The sequence below is a fragment of the Sus scrofa genome, chromosome 14 (assembly GCF_054392235.1).
Source record: "Sus scrofa isolate SSC_HxYL_T2T_F1_AM1 chromosome 14, Sscrofa_HxYL_maternal_Yorkshire_Landrace_v2.0, whole genome shotgun sequence".
NCBI classification, from domain to species: Eukaryota; Metazoa; Chordata; class Mammalia; order Artiodactyla; family Suidae; genus Sus; species Sus scrofa.
Window position 1 is genome coordinate 99,946,064 of NC_139396.1, and position 17,929 is coordinate 99,963,992.

Sequence of the window (17,929 nt, forward strand, 5' to 3'; positions counted from 1 at the left end):
ACTACTGTATACCTGAAACAAATACAATATTGTAAATCAGCTATTCTTCAGTTTAAAGTAAGGCATAGTGCAGAAAAAAAAATAAAGAGCTTATTAAGATTGTGGGTCTGCTATTCATTGTCTGTGGACAGTGGAGAGGAATAGGGATACCGTCTTACATTTTTGATTTTTTGCTTTTCATGAGGCAGTGCTTGAGGTAAACCACAGTGATGATTTAGGTTCTAAGCAGCAGTTATTTCATTGTTTTGAAAGTGAAAAGAAGGTTAATGATTGCTAGTCTTGTTACACTTTCAGACCATTATTGCACATCATTCTCTCCCACTTTGTGGCAATATTTATAACTGGATGGCTTTAAACCAGAGGTGGTTTATCACTGCCATTTTCTGGTTTAACTTTGCCTCACAAGACCCTGTATATTTGAATTTATTTATTCTTCAAAACAGGAAAGAGTTTACCTTATATAGGAAACCTTGGTAGGTTTAGCAAAGCATAGCAGTGACCAGCTAAATTCCTGTTTTGATGTTAAATTAGTCAGAGGAAGTGTTTCTCAAAGTGTGGTCTATATACTATTTCCATTAGAATCAACTGAGCTCTTGTTAAAATGCAGATTCCTGGGTTCCATTCCAGGTGTACGCACTGAAGTTTGAAAGTTACCTAAGCCTGTGTTTAGTACCCTTTTTTTTTGAGAGTGGGAGGAGCATTTCAAAAATGTGTAAAGCAAAGTCTCTGTGTCTAAGAATCTTAGAGGGAGTTCCCATTGTGACACAGTGGAAAGGAATCTGACCAGTATCCATAAGGATGCGGGTTGGATCCCTAGCCTCGCTCAGTGGGTCAGGGATCCAGCATAGCTGTGAGCTGTGGTGATGGTTGCAGATGTGGCTTGGATCTGGTGTTGCTGTGGCTGTGGCTTAGGCTGGCAGCTGTAGTTCCTATTCAACCCCTAATCTAGGAACTTCCATGTGCCACGGATGGCATAAAAAGGAAAGAGAAAAAAAAAAAGAATCTTGAGTCTGGAGTCTGTTTTGGCTTAAGACCTTAAAAAAAAATAATTTAACAGAATGAGTGATATCATAATGCAATTCAAGATTTTTGTTAGAGAAATACTTAACATAAAACTTAGTATTAAAAAAAAAAAAAACGGGAGTTCCCATCGTGGCGCAGTGGTTAACGAATCCGACTAGGAACCATGAGGTTGCAGGTTCGATCCCTGCCCTTGCTCAGTGGGTTAAGGATCTGGCGTTGCCGTGAGCTGTGGTGTAGGTTGCAGATGCGGCTCGGATCCCGCGTTGCTGTGGCCCTGGCGTAGGCTGGCAGCTACAGCTCCGATTAGACCCCTAGTCTGGGAACCTCCATATGCCGCGGGAGCAGCCCAAGAAATGGTAAAAAGACAAAAAAAAAAAAAAAAAAAAAAGTATTGTAGAAATCCCCTTGTGGTACATTGGGTTAAGGATCTGGCATTGTCGTGAAGCAGCTGGGTCGCTGCTGTGGTGCAGGTTCAATCCCTGGTCCCAGGAACTTCTACATGCTTTAGGCACAGACAAAAAAAAAAAGCAAAAAACAAAAAAAAAAACAAAAACAGGCAAACAAAAAAACCCCACAGTATTTTATAGCTTAAATTTAAAACAAATTAGAGAATGTTTATTATATAGTTACTGTCTTTAACTAACTTACAGTGTTGTTAATGAGCAAATAAATTCCCTAGAGTCATGTATGTAACTTTACTTCTCAGTGAGTAAATAATTTATGACAATGTATGAGTAATAGAACTAACATTAAGAGTCAGGCTAGACAGTATCTTCTCTCTTGCATAACTCTTACTTTCTTTTAAAAATTTTCTTATCTGTGAAATGTTTCTAGGTCTGCGTAGCAGGTGCTAGCCACATGTGGCTATTTAAATTTAATTTAGTGAAAATGAAGTAAAATTCACTTCCTCAGTTGTACTAGTCAAATTTCAAGTGCTCAAGAGCCACATGTAGATAGCTTATTGGTCAGTGCAGTTAAACATTTCCATCATTGCAGAAAGTTCTGTTGGACAGTTATTCTTTGGATAGTCTTTCAGATTTCTGTCCTCTTCAAATAATCTCGTGGCTTTCTTGCTTGCTCTCCCTTTAAGTAAACATTAGATGCCTAGGATGTTTTGGTTTGTTTTCTTCTGATCTTTCTCCCTTTTTGGTCATTCTGTTCACAGGTCAATACTTCTGCGAAGGCTTTGTAGTCTGATGGGCACTGTATTCTTGCTTCGCTGCTTTACCATGTTTGTGACCTCCCTCTCCGTGCCAGGACAGCACCTGCAGTGTACTGGAAAGGTAGCCTACTACCTTCTTTATCATTCTTTGTTTTTGTTCTTAGTGTGTTGATAGCACCATATATGAACTCAGGCTAAGACTTTGCTTTTCCTTTTATTTTTCTTTTTCTTTCCTTTTTGTGGCTGCCCAATAACATATAGAGTTCCTGGCCAAGGATCAGATCTGAGCACACTTGCAACCTACAGCACAGTTGTGGCAACAGTGGAACCTTTAACCTTCTGTCCTGGCCCAGGGATGGAACCTGCATCCTAGCACTACAGAGATGCCACCAATCCTGTTGTGCAATAGCAGAACTCTTAAGACTGCTTTTACTATTAAAATGTGCTTTTAGAATTTTGAGTATCTACAATAAAACTCTAGAAATAATTTGGTGAAAATCTTAAGCTGGAATCTAGCTACCTGTTGGTTTCATCCATTAGTACTAGTTCAGTGCTGTAGAAAAAAAGTAACTTTTGATTATCTGCTTCCCTCTCCTACCTACCATCCTCAGCATCTTTAGTTCCTCATATGACATGACTCTGGTCTCTTCATTTTTCTCGTCACTCCTTTTTAAAAACCTGTTGTAGTTGGACCCTATCTTATTTAAAATGTAGTAGCCACTGCTCTAAACTTTATTCTTTCTAAGATGTATTTAAATAATGGCTAAGTTTTGTTTTATTCTTTGTAGCTTGTTTGATACACTGTAAACATATCTTCTGGTTAAATTGAAAGAGGATAGATTATGCAGATGGGAACAAACAACCAGGGTAATGAGTTTAAAAATTTTTTTTAATTTATGGAGTTCCCACTGTGGTGCAATGGGTTAATGATATGATCCAGTGTTGCCACAGCTGTGGCCTGGATTCGATCCCTGGCCCAGGTACTTCCGTATGCCATGGGCATGGCTGAAAAAGAGGAAAAAAATTTTTTAAAAACCCTGAAGATCAACTGTGCTTTATATACAAAATTGGCTATTGTGACTTATTAAATTTGGACAAAAGAATTTGTTAGCCTACTTTTCTAAGCCTCCATGCTTTAGGTATATGTGTTCCCAAATATTCAAATGATATCCTTATACCTTTGTTGTTATTTTGATATTGTTTGTGAAGTGTAAAACAAAATAAAGTGTTAGTTCTTCACCTGAATATAAATAGCTGAAATGCTGACAAGGGAAGGTTAAGCATCCAAAGGAGATCAAGAACTAAAAATACAACCTTGAGCCGAAGGGGTGACTAGACTTCCCAGGTATAAGGAGATTGACCATTAAGAAAGGAGGAAGGTTAATGACACTTAGAATTTAGTGTAAAAGAGGAGTTCCTGTTGTGGCTCAGTGGGTTAAGAACCTGACTAGTATTGGAGTTCCCATCGTGGCGTAGTGGTTAACGAATCCAATTAGGAACCATGAGGTTGCGGGTTCGATCCCTGCCCTTGCTCAGTGGATTAAGGATCCCGGGTTGGTGTGTCTGGCGTAGGCCTTGGCTACAATTCCGACTAGACCCCTAGGCTGGGAACCTCCATATGCCTCAGGAAGCGGCCCTAGAAAAGGCAAAAAGACCAAAAAAAAAAAAAAAAAAAAAAAAAAGAACCTGAGTAGTATCTATGAGGATGCAGGTTGGATCCCTGTATGCTCAGTGGGTTAAGGATCTAGCTGTGCTGTGAGCTGTGGTATAGGTCACAGACACGGTTAGGATCCCATGTTGCTATGGCTGTGGCATAGGCCAACAGCTGAAGCTGAGGTTCAGCCTATTGTCTTGGAACTGCCATATGCCACAGGTGTGGCCCTAAAAAAACAAAATTTAGTGTAAAGGTTTTAGTTTTAAGGTGAAAGCTGTTTTGGGGAGTTTCCTTTGTAGCTCACCAGTAACAAACCCAGTTAGTATCCATGAGGACTTGGGTTCAATCTCTGGCTTCACTTGGTGGGTTATGGAGCCAGCGTTGCCATGACCTGTGGTTTAGGTTGAAGATGTAGCTTGGATCCTGTATTGCTGTGGCTGTGGCATAGGCCGGCAACTACAGCTCTGATTGTACCTCTAGCCTGGGAACTTCCTTATACCACAGGTGCAGCCTTAAAAAGACCAAAAAAAAAAAAAAAGCTGTTTTTGTTTCTTCTCTTTTCCCCCAAAAGGATACATATTTTTTCTAATTATAAAGTTACATGAACTTATTGTAAAAATTCAAATTTTGGAGTTCCCGTCATGGTGCAGCGGAATTGAATCCGACTAGGAACCATGAGGTTGCGGGTTCAATCCCTGACCTCACTCAGTGAGTTAAGGATCCAGCATTGCTGTGAGTTGTGGTGTAGGTTGCAGATGCGGCTCGGATTAGACCCCTAGCCTAGGAACCTCCATGTGCCGCTAGTGCGGCCCTAAGAGGACAAAAAGACAAAAAAAAAAAAAAAAAAATCAAATTTTATAGAAATAAAGTCTCACAAAATTCTCTCTTCTTTCACTACACCCCATAAATAATACTGTTAAGAGTGGTATGTATAGTTATATGGACTTTCTTTTTTGCTTTTTTGGCTGCCCCGTGGCACATGGTATTCCCAGGCCAGGAATCAGATCCGAGCTGCAGTTGTGACATCACTGTGCTACAACACTGGATCCTTAACCCACTGTGCTGGGTTGGGAATTGAACCTACATCCCAGCGCCCCCAAGACACTGCTGATCCCATTGTGCCACAGCAGGAACTACGCGTATGGACAGTTTTTAAGCATGTTTACATATTCACATAAGTATAAAGATAACATATTTTTTATATTTTATTTAATTTTTAATTTTTAATTTTTATGGCCACACCTGCAGCATACAGAAGTTCTCCAGGCAGGGATTGAGTCTGAGCTGCAGCTGTGACCGATGTTTCAGCTGTGACAATGCTGGATCCTTTACCCCACTGTGATGGGCTGCACCATAGCAGGAACTCCTGTTTTTTATTTATTTGTGTTTTTTAGCCACACCTGTGGCATTTGGAAGTTCCTGGTCTAGGGATCAAACCTGAGCCAAAGCAGTCACAATGCTGATCCTTAACCCATTGAGCCACCAGGGAACTCTGATATACTTTTTAAACAAAAGCTAGGATTATATTTCAGTCATTGTTCTTTAGATTATATTTTATTTAATAATAGTATGTTGTTTACTTTTTTCTGAAAAAATACCTCATCTTTATAATAGCTGCAGGGTGTTCTAATCTCCAAATGATGTACATTTAGGTTATTTTCAAATCTTATTATTTATAAACATTGGTGTCATAAATATCCTTGTACATTTAATGCTTTTTTTAAATCATTTTTTAAAAATTTCTGTAAGTGGAGTTATGAAATTAAAGAACATAACATGCTGAAAATTGTAATATCAATTTTTGGAGCCACTGCCATTCTGCTTAATGAAAGATTATATCTGAGACTTTTATGGTCTTATGTTTTATATTTAAATCTTAAATAAAAATACACAACGTGAGAGCTGTGAATTTCAGTTTTGTTCCGAGACTTACTTAAATTATAGCCTGGGAGACAGCCTCATGGATAGCTCTGAGGAAATGCTCTAAAGATGTGAGGGGGAAGGCCAGCATTTTTGTGATTTTGGAGAAGCACGTATCTTGATAGAAAGTTGCTGCTATCGTAAGGAGCGGATGGCTTAGTTAGTAATTTCAGTGCTTTCCTGAGTATGGGAAGATGAAAGAAACAGAGTTCATAAAATTTTCTCTTAAAAATACCTGTTTGGGAGTTCCTGTCATGGCTCAGTGGGAACGAATCTGACTGGTATCCATGAGGACTCGGGTTCGATCCCTGGCCTCACTCAGTAGGTTGAGGATCCATTGTTGTGCTGAGCTGTGATGTAGGTCGTGGATGCAGCTCAGATTTGGCGTTGCTGTGGCTGTGGTATAGGCCAGCGGCTACAGTTCTGATTCAACTCCTAGCCTGGGAACCTCCATATGCTGCAAGTGCGGCCCTGAAAAGGCAAAAAAAAACACAAAAACTAACTGTTCTGCAGGTCTATTCTTTCAATTTTCTTAGAGCACAGAGTGCCTCATTCCTCATCTCCCTCCTGATATCCTTTCAGGGTATGTTGAAGGTCAGCAACCACAGTGGCTAATGACTACATTCTTTTTTTTTTTTTTTTTTTTTTTTTTTTTGTGTTTTTGCTATTTCTTGGGCCGCTCCCACGGCATATGGAGGTTCCCAGGCTAGGGGTCGAATCGGAGCTGTAGCCACCAGCCTACGCCAGAACCACAGCAACGGGGGATCCGAGCCGCGTCTGCAACCTGCACCACAGCTCACGGCAACGCCGGATCGTTAACCCACTGAGCAAGGGCAGGGACTGAACCCGCAACCTCATGGTTCCTAGTCGGATTCGTTAACCACTGTGCCACGACGGGAACTCCTTTTTTTTTGTTTGTTTTTTTTTTTTTTTTGATGACTTCATTCTTGTAGAACCTGGTAGCCAGTGACATTCTTTAGTTGTCATATGTATTGAATTTATTTCTGTGCACGGTGTGAAGGAAGGATAGAAAAGTTTCCCCCAGATAGTATGCTAATTGATTGTAAGAGATTTGAAAGAAGAAATATGTAAGCTTATTACAATGAAAAGAGAATTTCCTACAGCTGAGGGATTTAATTGTGGGTCAGCCTCTAAAGAGAAGAATATATGTGCATAGGGCTGCAACATGTGCTACAGAGATAAATTAGATACCATCCCTCTACCATATGGACAGCCCTTTTTTCTGTCTCTAATGACAGTTTTTCATTATCAGTTAGTTTTATGTGGACATTTCTATTCAAATCTGCCCTAAATACTGTTAATTGCTTTGACTTATAGCCTACTTGTTGACCCGAATTATTTGCAGCAGTCATTAAAAATAGAAAGTTAGAGTGATATTAACTAGCAATCAAATCCCTTACACTAAACTCCATAGGGCATTTTTATTGTAATAGAGTAATTGCTTGAAATCTCATGCCCAGAAGTAGTAGGTTTGGAGACAAAACCTAGAATATGTCTATTTTTGAGATTTAGCGATGGAAACACCTTAAGAAAAGGAACACAAAGCAAATTTTTCATCAAAGTGATTAAATTCATTGTGTTGTGTTTTGTTTCAATTATTATTTTTCTGGAAGGATATTTGGGACATTTCAAGATTGAAAAGAATGGGAATACTTGAGTAATTGAGCAATAATTGCTTTCTTTGGCATCACTTGTTCCCTCTCCTTGGCTGAGACAGTTTCCCAGCAGTCTCCGTTCTTCACTGCCTAATTTTTCACTTTCATGAGAGTAACATTGCTAACCCTGTTCTCATTAGAGGTTGTGGAAAGAGCCAAACCAGGTATATTTTAGTACTTTCATTTTCTCTTAATAATAAATTTCACTCTTCCTGCCATCAACTGAGGCAGAAAGGGAAAGTTGGGTGGTATGTATTCAGCAGGGAGATTTTTAGTGAAGTTGTGATACTTTTGTTGTTTGTTTGTTTTCATTTTCTTTTTAGGGCCACACTCACGGCATATGGAGGTTCCCAGGCTAGGGGTCCAGCCAGAGCTACAGCTACTGCCTACACCACAGCCACAGCAATGCAGGATCTGAGCTGTGTCTTCAACCTACACCACAGCTCACTGCAACGCCAGATCCTTAAGCCACTGAGCAAGGCCAGGGATCGAACCTGCACCCTTATGGTTCCTAGTTGGATTTGTTTCCACAGCTCCACGACAGGAACTCCAAAGTTGTAAATCTAACGAGAATATTTCTTTCGCCGTAGTAGAATCTTTAAGACATAGGGCTTTGGAATTGGACACCCTGGGTTCACCTCCTTGTGAATTACTAGCTGTGTGATCTCTCTAAGCCAGTTTCCTCATCTGCACAATTGAATCACCTCATAGGATTTTTGTGGAAATTAAGTGCAGTAACATATAAGCACATAGCATGCTGCACACACTAATGCACATAAAAGGCAGCGCTTTTTGTATTGTTATTATGTTAAATACTTTTTTTAAAAAAGGGAACATTGTTCAAATTCTTCCTCAAAATGGATTGCTTTTTTTTAAGTGTATGTGTGGGAGTTGGGTTTAGGTTTGGCTGCCAATAATAGGAACCTCAAGGTGACTGTGGTTTAACAAACAACTGTTTATCCTCTCTCAGAATAGAAATCTGAAAGTAAGTACTCCAGGTCAGGTGTGATAACTTTATGGCATCATCAAAAATCCATGATTCTTCTGTCTTTCTGTTTTCCTATTCTAACATTTGGCTTGCACCCTTAAGGCTACTTTGTGGTCCAGCATGGCTGCTAGAACTTTAACTATCATGTCTGAGTTGTAGGCTAAAAGAAGGAAAGGTAGAAAAGATTTCCTACAAGCTGTCTCTTTCCTTTATGTATAGCCTTCGCAGAAGTCTTTTATACTTCCACTTACATCTTGTTGTACAGAACTTAGTTACCTAGCCACACTTAACTGCCAGGGAGGCTGGGAAGTGCAGTGTTTTGGTTAAGTTTATTGCCTCTTCAGATAAGCGAGATGCTATTACCAGTGAAAAGGGGGAATAGCCATTGTCTCTGTCATATCCTATTTATTATTAAAAGGAACAGCCAGGCAAATATTACTGTATTGTAGCGTTTAAAACTTGGAAATATTTTTGTGTTGTAGTGAGCTTTTCATTGTAAAGGAACTCCTAGTACAGAAGTTTGAATTATATTGATTTTATTTAATTACCAAAATATTTCTGAGTGCAACCAAGCTTTGACCCCCCCCTTTTTTTGTCTGTCTTTTTAGGGCTGCACCCACAACATATGGAGGTTCCCAGGCTAGGGGTCCAATCAGAGCTGTAGCCACCAGCCTACGCCAGGGCCACAGCAACTCGGGATCCGAGCTGCATCTGCAACCTACAGCATAGCTCACGGCAACACCAGATCCTGAACCCAACTGAGTGAGGCCAGGGGTTGAAACCTGTGTACTCATGGATGCCAGTCAGGTTCGTTAATCACTGAGCCACTACGGGAACTCCCTGACTACCCATTTTTGATGTCTGGAACTAATTAGACTGGGAGTCTGGTTGCTTTTGTTTAAATTTTATTTATAAGTTATTCAGCCTTTGAATTTCATTAGGAGTGGCAGGAGCTTCTGCCACTCTAAGCATTTGAAGCACTAATGCTTCGCTTTCTTTATAGATATATGGCAGTGTATGGGAGAAACTACACCGGGCCTTTGCCATTTGGAGTGGCTTTGGTATGACCCTAACTGGCGTTCATACTTGTGGAGATTACATGTTCAGTGGCCACACAGTCGTCCTAACTATGCTGAATTTCTTTGTCACTGAATGTAAGTATCTCTTTAGTGCTTCTATGCCTGTCAAATGACTAGCTGCAGAGGAGGCTGTGGGAAGGGTGTCGAATTCTATGAAGAGCGGGAGAAACAACCTGGTCTAAGAAAGATATGACTAAGAAACATTGGATGAAATGTGGTTTTACAATGATTTTTCTGTCCTTTTCTCAGATACACCAAGAAGCTGGAATTTCTTGCATACTTTATCCTGGGTTCTCAACCTCTTTGGAATCTTCTTCATTTTGGCTGCCCATGAACATTATTCCATTGATGTGTTTATTGCTTTTTATATTACGACAAGACTCTTTTTGTACTACCATACACTAGCCAATACCAGAGCATATCAGCAGAGTAGGAGAGCAAGAATTTGGTTTCCCATGTTTTCTTTTTTTGAATGCAATGTTAATGGTACAGTACCAAATGAATATTGTTGGCCATTTTCAAAACCAGCAATAATGAAAAGACTAATTGGATGAAGACCAATGGATTCATGACTATATACAGTCCTTGTTGAAAGTGACTTTTCCTTTTCCCCCTAGGTTGTTCCTGGATGTCTTGCTTTTGGCCTATATGTTTGACAAAGTAAAGTTCCCTGTTCTGAGCAAGGCAGTGAATGTAGAAAGCAAGAAAGAACAATCAAGGGGCCTTACCAGTCTGTTTGAACAGAAAGCTTAAGTAGATGTTTTCTGCCCACTTTAGGCAGATTTAATGTTGTGATTAAGTTAGGCTCTTATCTTTATCTATTGAGTATTTGCCTATTGAACTTAAATGAACTTAAACCATTGGCTGGTTGAAAGATTTTTTTATTTAATTTCCAGTAGGACTCTAGTCAAGAAATTATCTTCAGAGAAAAATTCTTACCAAGTGAGCGGTCTTGTTCTTTGAACTAATCTCTGTGGATTTTTTTTTTTATGCAACTCTGGAAAGTGATCCATTTCACTAACAAATTAATTTTTGCCTTCTGAACCATCTTTAAGAAAAGTATACTGAATATACCAGGATGCATGAAACAAGAGAATAAAAGGGGCCATACATGAGATGTCAAAGTATCAGTATAGTATTGGCATTTTTCACCAAAGATGTAACAAAAGATGCAATTCCTGTTTTTTTCTGAAGGTTCAGCATGACCATCAGTAAGTATTCATGAAGGAAAAATGGCTGCATCCATAAATAAAAATAAAATTGGCTTAATTTTATTGATTTAAGTACCTGGAATAACTTTGTGCTATAGCTGTTAGTGAGACAGATGACAGCCCAATTTTATGCTTTTTAATGATATTATTTAATGAGAAAAATAGTGGAGTGTTTTATCAGATAAAGTTCTTCTGTTCTTAAGTAGGGAGGTATGCATGCAAAGAATTTTTCTCGTTCTGAAATTTATAACAGGTTGCAGGTGTAATGTAACTTTTTGGTTTTTGAAATTTCTCATTCTTGGCCATCAGAAGCAAGCAGTCTCAGACATATTCAGATACAAAAAAGTTTTGTTTTTTATTTTAAAATATAGTTATGTACATACATTCTTTATATTTAGTCTTAATTTGGCAGTCAGGAAGTAATATAACTTAGTTGCTGTTTACAACACTAGTAAGTAATTTGACCTCTGTGATAACATTTGTCACTTTACTTTTAATGATTTTTTTTTTAACAGTAGTTCTGACAGTGGTTATGGAATTGAAATTTGAACTCCAACTGATGAGCTTAGCCACTTAGAATATGAATTGTGTAGTTTTTACATTCCATTTTAAAATAAGGAGATAGAAAAGGTGCTGGTATATTGAGGTCTAAAATTAGGCCACTTAGCAGAAACTTGCTCCTTATGTGGGTGAAATATTTTATTTTTGCACTTTGAATCATATTCCCACTCTGTATAAGCTATAGAGGAACCTGAATGGATTGGGCCAGAAGCAAATATTATATAAACAAGTTTCAACTAATGTTGAGTGACCCTGATTTAGGTCTACTCTGAACATTTCTTTTTATTTTCACTTGAGAAATGGCACAAGGCAATTGAAGTTTTATTATGCTTTTAAATCATATACTTCAGAATCTTAGAATGTCTTAAATTATTGATTCTGTTATATGCTGGGGATGAAAATGCCAGCAGTTCATCAAAGGAAATTGCATAATCATTGGAGGTTGAGGGATGTTCCTTGTGCCAATTAGAGTAGTTTGACCCTTGAGGTCAACAGATGTGTAACTCTCACTTTTTCCAAATGACAGAACAGGGCTGAACTTAATTAGGGACTGGTGTTGGCTTTTGGAAAAATGGTTGAAAAAAATCTGTGGCAATATTAATTCAGGAATGTTGAGTAGGGAGTTCCCATTGTGGCTCAGTGGGTTAGGGACCTGACATCTTTGTGAGGATACAGGTTTGATCCCTGGCCTCACTCAGTGGGTTAAGGATCCAGCATTGCCACAAGCTGCGGCATAAATCACTGATGTGGCTTGAATCAGGTGTGGCCGTGTCTTTGGGATAGGTGGCAGCTACAGCTCCAATTCAACCCCTGACCCAGGAACTTCTATATGCCACAGATGTGGCCGTAAAAAGAAAAAAAAATGTTGAATAGCTGCTTAATGGTTAACTGCCTAACATCAGTCTTCTTTCCTTCATATGGGTTCTATTCTAGAACTAAATAGAAAAAAATTGCAAGTAACTTTGCAGAGCTATTTATGTTGAGAATGTCTAACAGCTGACTGCAATGAGGATTCTAAAATAACTTGCCAGCCTTGCATTTATCATAATCTGTTTTGAGGAAAAGGTAAACTAGATTTATAATTTAGTGTTATAACTATTACATGGCAGTGTTTACATAAATTAATCATCTCCAAGTCTCTTCCTTGGAAAACTTTGAGACAAAATTCTTTTCCATTTCTTTTTTAATACAAAAACTCTATTTTTGTTGCTTTTTGTTTTGTCCAGAAATTTCCAGATTTTGTCTTTGTATTTTTTTTTTTTTCTTGTTAAAAAATCTAGGGAGTTTGTTTCCCATTGTGGCTCAGCAGAAACAAACCTGACTGATAGCCATGAGGTCGAAGGTTTGATCCCTGGCCTTAGTAGGTTAAGGATCTGTCATTGCCATGAGCTGTGGTGTGTAGGTCACAGAGGCAGATTGGATCCCAAATGGCTGTGGCTGTGGTATAGGCCAGCAGCTACAGCTCCAATTCAACCCCTAGCCAGGGAACTCCCATATGCTGCTAGTGCGGCCCAAAAAAGGAAAAAAAATCTAAACCATAATGAAGTTAGATTTACATTTTGGGTGTTGGTGTGGCTAGGTAGAGAAGCTACATACCTTATTTATCTACATGTTTTTTGACCTTGTCTACAGTTGCAAACATGTAACAGGCTTACATCATTAGATATTGAGACCTCAGTATAGAAGGAATCAAGAAGGTTTTTTTGTTTGGGTATGCAAGCTGGAGGTTATAGTGAAAATCCTCGATGCTTTTTCCTTGGGGCAGCATTACCTTAATTTTTTTTTCGTTTTTTTTTTTTTTTATATCATGAAGGTCAGTGTTACTGAGGATAATTGAAGTTTGTAGGGAACAGGTGGTTTGGAAGAAGGCAAGTTTGCTAATTATCACCAAATAATTTGGGAGAAACCTTTTTTTCTCTGTCTTAGAGAATTCTCAACATGCCTATATTCTCCATAGTTCTCTGTGGCCAGAATTACTAGGGTGAAAATAAAACTTCAGTATGCTAGGCTATTTAGTAGTATCTCCAAACCAGAAATCAATGAGCTTAGCTGTAGAACCAGTTAAATAAGTATGGACTGTTTTACAAGCAGAAGCTGATGCTAGAGACTGACACTGAAAGTGGCGTTCTTCCCTACCCTCTACCTGCCTGAGTGTTGTTACTTAGAATTCCAAAAATCTTACGATTTTATAAATGGAGAACAGAGGCGCCAAATTATTGTATAGCTAATATGAAACTATGTGTTTTAGGGACATCTGTTTGGAAAGTGTTATATGTTCAAAGTCATATTCATAACACTAACTTGCTTTGATTATATTCAGTAAAAGGCAGTTTATCAGTTTCATAGTAAACTTTTAAGGATTCTTATTCCAGAATGTTTGAGAACATTAACCATATTGTTTTAAACTCTCTGATCTAATAAATTTAATTATTTAATAGTCTTCTTGTAGACTTACGTTATCCCTTACTAAAAGTAATTATAATAATAGTCATTTGTGAGTTCTTTACAGCATTCAGGCATTTGAGACAGGAAAGCTCTTTTTAGAATAGTCCCATGGCTTTCTTAAATAGTATTAGATAGTTTCAAAACCAGCAAAGCATGTCAGCTTTAATGCTATCTTTACTTGGCACTTAAGACCGTTTACATTTGTAAAATGTTTAGCCTGAATTACCCCATAACTGTGTAGAGGAAAATTGTTAATGACATTAAAACTCAGACTGCTTCAGGTGACTAATGTGAAAGGAAAGAGGTTGAGGGTTTTTTTCCTTCTTCTTTGAGTGACTTTAAGTGACTGAAAGTACTGTGGAAGTAGGTTTGGGTCCCCTCTCACCTATCCCTCACCCCCAACAAATGCCACCAATTTCAAGTAATTAAAATGTAGCTGGATACTTTGCATCAAGTTCAGTAAGAACATCTACGAAATCAGTAAGCCATAATTCAGCTCCAAAAGTTGGTTTTTAGAATATGTTCTACCCTAAATTAGCCAAAGGACTTTTATCAGTGTACATCACGGTTAAGCATGAGGAAGCTTTGTGCCTGATATGAAAGGAGAAGGAATACTGTGTTAAGTTCATTATTTTTTCAGATCTCTTTGAATCTGAACTACTGGGTTGTCTGAACTAGCCAAGCAGTGTTATCATTATCATCTTTAAAATGCTTAATTTGAATAATTTTTATTCAAAGAATCTATGGATTATTAGCACAACTCAAGTATTTCTGATATGAAATAAAGTGGAAATTGTTACTTAATGGGGGAAGCAAAATTAGCTTGGGCTAAAGTGGGCATGTTTTGTTTTAAGAATTCTACCTAAATGTCACTCGTCTACGGAGAAACTAGTATTACTTGAAGATGTGAAAGTTCCTGTGTAGCCATACCTTGAAGCACAGTATTGTATATAAGTAAATATCTTGATTCTAAATTAAATCCAGATTTAACTAATATATTATTTTATATCTTTGTTGTATTAAAATGTTTTAAAACACTAAAAATAAAACATTTAAAAGTTATGTTGCAGTCTCTTATTTAAATGTCTTCACATTGTTAATGTAGCTGGTCTATTTTTTATATGATGATTTTTATTTATGCAAATGATTGGGCCCTGCAGCTTTAAATCCTAATATAGGGTCTAGTCCCTGGTATTTACTAATTCTTAATTATCTATTTGATAAGCCATTTCCCTTTCTCTTTTCATTTCTGTAAACTAGGAAAGAAAAATAATCTTCCTGAGGATATCAGAATAAATATAGATTAAGTCGAGAGGGGGGAAATGGAAGCAAATAGCTACTTATTCCTGGACATTTTGTTTGTTGGTTTGGGATTTGTTTTAATTGCAGATTATATAGAAGGTTAGCTTTGGAAATACTGATGAGCAGGAAAAGAAGGGAACACAGTTCCTAGGGGTAACCCAGCAGCCCAGAGCCATGTAGTAGTTGGGACACTTAAGTATTATCACAGGACCATAAAGGTTTTCTAATTCATGACTGATTCACATTACTAATTCACAGTCGCTACTTACTGTAGCCTCTCTGGTGCAGGCACCAGCTTGTCTGTCTTGGGAACTCTGGAAAACAGTAGTCAAAAACACCAAGAGGCTGCTTAATGGAATAGAAGATGGGTTTAGACTCTGAGGACCTAGGTATGGGTTTAATTATCTCTGCTGCTGCTTAAGTTGGGTCTTTTTTCCCAGCTCCACTTAACTTTACATGTAAAAGGTAGGGAGAAATGCCTACCTCATAGGCTGTGTTAAGGCCTAGATTATTAAGTCGTATAGCTTTTCTGGCTCTGTAACTGGTACATAGTGCTAAAATAGCAGTTGAATTTAAGTCAGTAACACAGGGCCTGTATTTCCAGGGAATTAAAAACCCAGCGGGGAGGATGACATAAAAATAGAACTAACAACATTCATTGGTGGAATAGGCCAGTGGTTTTAAAACTGCCTGAATGAACATCTGGGGTAGAGGAAGGGAGTTGGAGCTCATACCATTTTCATCCAGTGGTGATGTTTTACGTCTTTGGCTTTCCTAGAAGGATTTCTTTTTGAAAAAAGGGTTGAGAATGGGAGAAGTAAATGTTTGGAAACCACTGAGGCAATAGACAAATGTACTCTCTTTATTTAATAGTAGTTTGGGAGAGGAAGAGCTCACTGGGGACTAAAGATCCTAGAAGAATTCACTAAGCATGTGAAACTTGAACTGATTCCTCTCTGAAGGATAACTCATTGGGGCATGATAAAAGGCTTAGAGGACTCTAATTGTCATGCAAAAACAAAACCAAAAAACCCCAAAAACCCTGACTTTATTTGTGTATGTATTAGGGAACTGTTGACAGAACATACATTTGATTTAATTTTAAATGAAAGCATTGGGAATGTTTGTTGCCTGGGTCTAGATTGTGGGTATAAGCAGTTCTGTAAAAGAGGAATTGACAAAGAGCAGAAGTCTTAAGTCAAAAAGAGGAGGAACAGGAGTTCTGTCGTGGCTCAATGGGTTCAGAACCCAACTAGTATCCATGACGATGTGGGTTCAATCCCGGGCCTCCCTCAGTGGGTTAAGGATCTGGCATTGCCCCAAGCTGTGGCAAAGGCTCAGATTCTGCATTCCTGTGGCTGTGGTGTTGGCCAGTAGCTGCAGCTCTGATTCAGCTCTTAGCCCAGGAACTTCCACATGCCACAGTTTGGCCATAAAAAGAAAATTTAAAAAAGGGGGTGGGAGGGACAAAGGTGGAAAGTACACAAAAGATCACTAGCCATGAAAGGAAGGCTGGAAAGCCCAAGGTAGTAAGTAGGTCAAGGAACCAGGAGTGGGCACAGTTTGTAGGAGGCCTTTGCCCACAGCCAGGGAAGATCAAGACACAAAACAAATGAGCTGCCAACTGCTACTGGCTGGTGCAGTATGAATCTAGGATATATACCTTGTATTCAAAATTGTCTCTCTTCTGCTTGAACACCTAACTCACCTGTTGGAATGCTGGCCTGCCATGGGCATTAAGTGAAGTGGGAGCATGCTCTGGTGAAGACTTGAGAAGGGTTGCTGTGGTCACCTCAGAAGGAGCTCAGTGATTACCCTCAGCTGTAACTTTGAAAAAGAACAGATGATAGCTGTAAGGTTTCTGCTGGAGTAGCATGATCCTGAAATGCTATATGTTCTTAGCTGACAGAACTCCCCATGAGAGCCAGAAATACAAAACCACAATGATCTGTTCATATTCCAGCTTTAAGAGCACCAGATCCCACTCTAAAGAGAATACTAAGGGGTACCTAAGGGGTTTTTTTGATATGACTAATCAGCTGCCTTCATCAATAAGATGTCAATGTACATAAAATTTGATCCTGTTTTTCCAGACTGCCAATTTGAGGACGTCAACATAGTTCAAGTCTTACATGCAGAAATGTGATAAGGCTCATTGTCCAGGCAAGATTCTGAATTACTTCATGACTGATTACACAGTGGTGCCTGTGATTCTTAATCTCTTTTTAAAAAGTCATTAATTTCCAGTAAATAATTCATGAGCATGGTAACAAACTGTATATATTGAAAACTCTTCTCCCACGCCTGTGCCCCAACAAACTGTATATATTGAAAACTCTTCTCCCACGCCTGTGCCCCAGCCTTTCGTTCTCCTTCTAAGAGAACTTGTTTTCATTAAAGTGTAATTGATTTACAATATTGTCCTAATTTCTGCTGTACATCAAAGGGATGCAGTTATATATACTTTTTAAAAATACCATTTTCCCAGAGTTCCTGATGTGGCTCAGTGGTTAACGAACCCACTAGTATCCATGAGAACATGGGTTCAATCTCTTGCCTTGCTCAGAGGGTTAAGGTTCTGGCATTGCTGTGAGCTGTGGTATAGGCCGACAGGTACAGCTCACATTGGACCCCCTAGCCTGGGAAATTCCATATGCTGTGGGTGTGGTCCTAAAAAGATAAAAGACAAAAAATACATATTTTTTCCCATTATTGTTTATCATAGGACATTGAATGTAGTTATCTGCGCCATACAATAGGACCTTGTTGTTTATCTCCTTGGCATATAATAGTTCATATCTGCTAACCTCAACATCCCTCTCCCAACCCCCTCCCCCTTGGCAACCACACGTCTGTTCTCTTTGTGGGTCTATTTCTGCCCTGTAGATAGGTTCATTTGTGTCATATT

The 17,929-nt window shown here is 38.7% G+C and overlaps 1 protein-coding gene across 12 annotated transcripts in view; it reads left to right on the forward strand.

Annotated features, from left to right (window-relative positions):
- The window catches only part of SAMD8 (sterile alpha motif domain containing 8), a 59,351-nt gene extending 44,570 nt beyond the window's left edge, over positions 1-14,781 (forward strand). For 3 of the 12 annotated variants that reach the window (XM_013983361.3, XM_005671120.4, XM_005671121.4), the window contains exons 4-6: positions 2,189-2,306; positions 9,427-9,577; positions 9,752-14,781. In XM_013983361.3, the coding sequence (XP_013838815.1) occupies positions 2,189-2,306; positions 9,427-9,577; positions 9,752-10,056 (574 nt within the window). In that variant the 3' untranslated portion in view covers positions 10,057-14,781. Of the gene's footprint in view, positions 1-2,188; positions 2,307-2,446; positions 4,081-9,426; positions 9,578-9,751 lie in introns of those variants that run through there. The other 9 variants (XR_014828173.1, XR_014828170.1, XR_014828171.1 and 6 more) reach the window with 3 other exon arrangements.
- Positions 14,782-17,929: the final 3,148 nt, after the last annotated feature.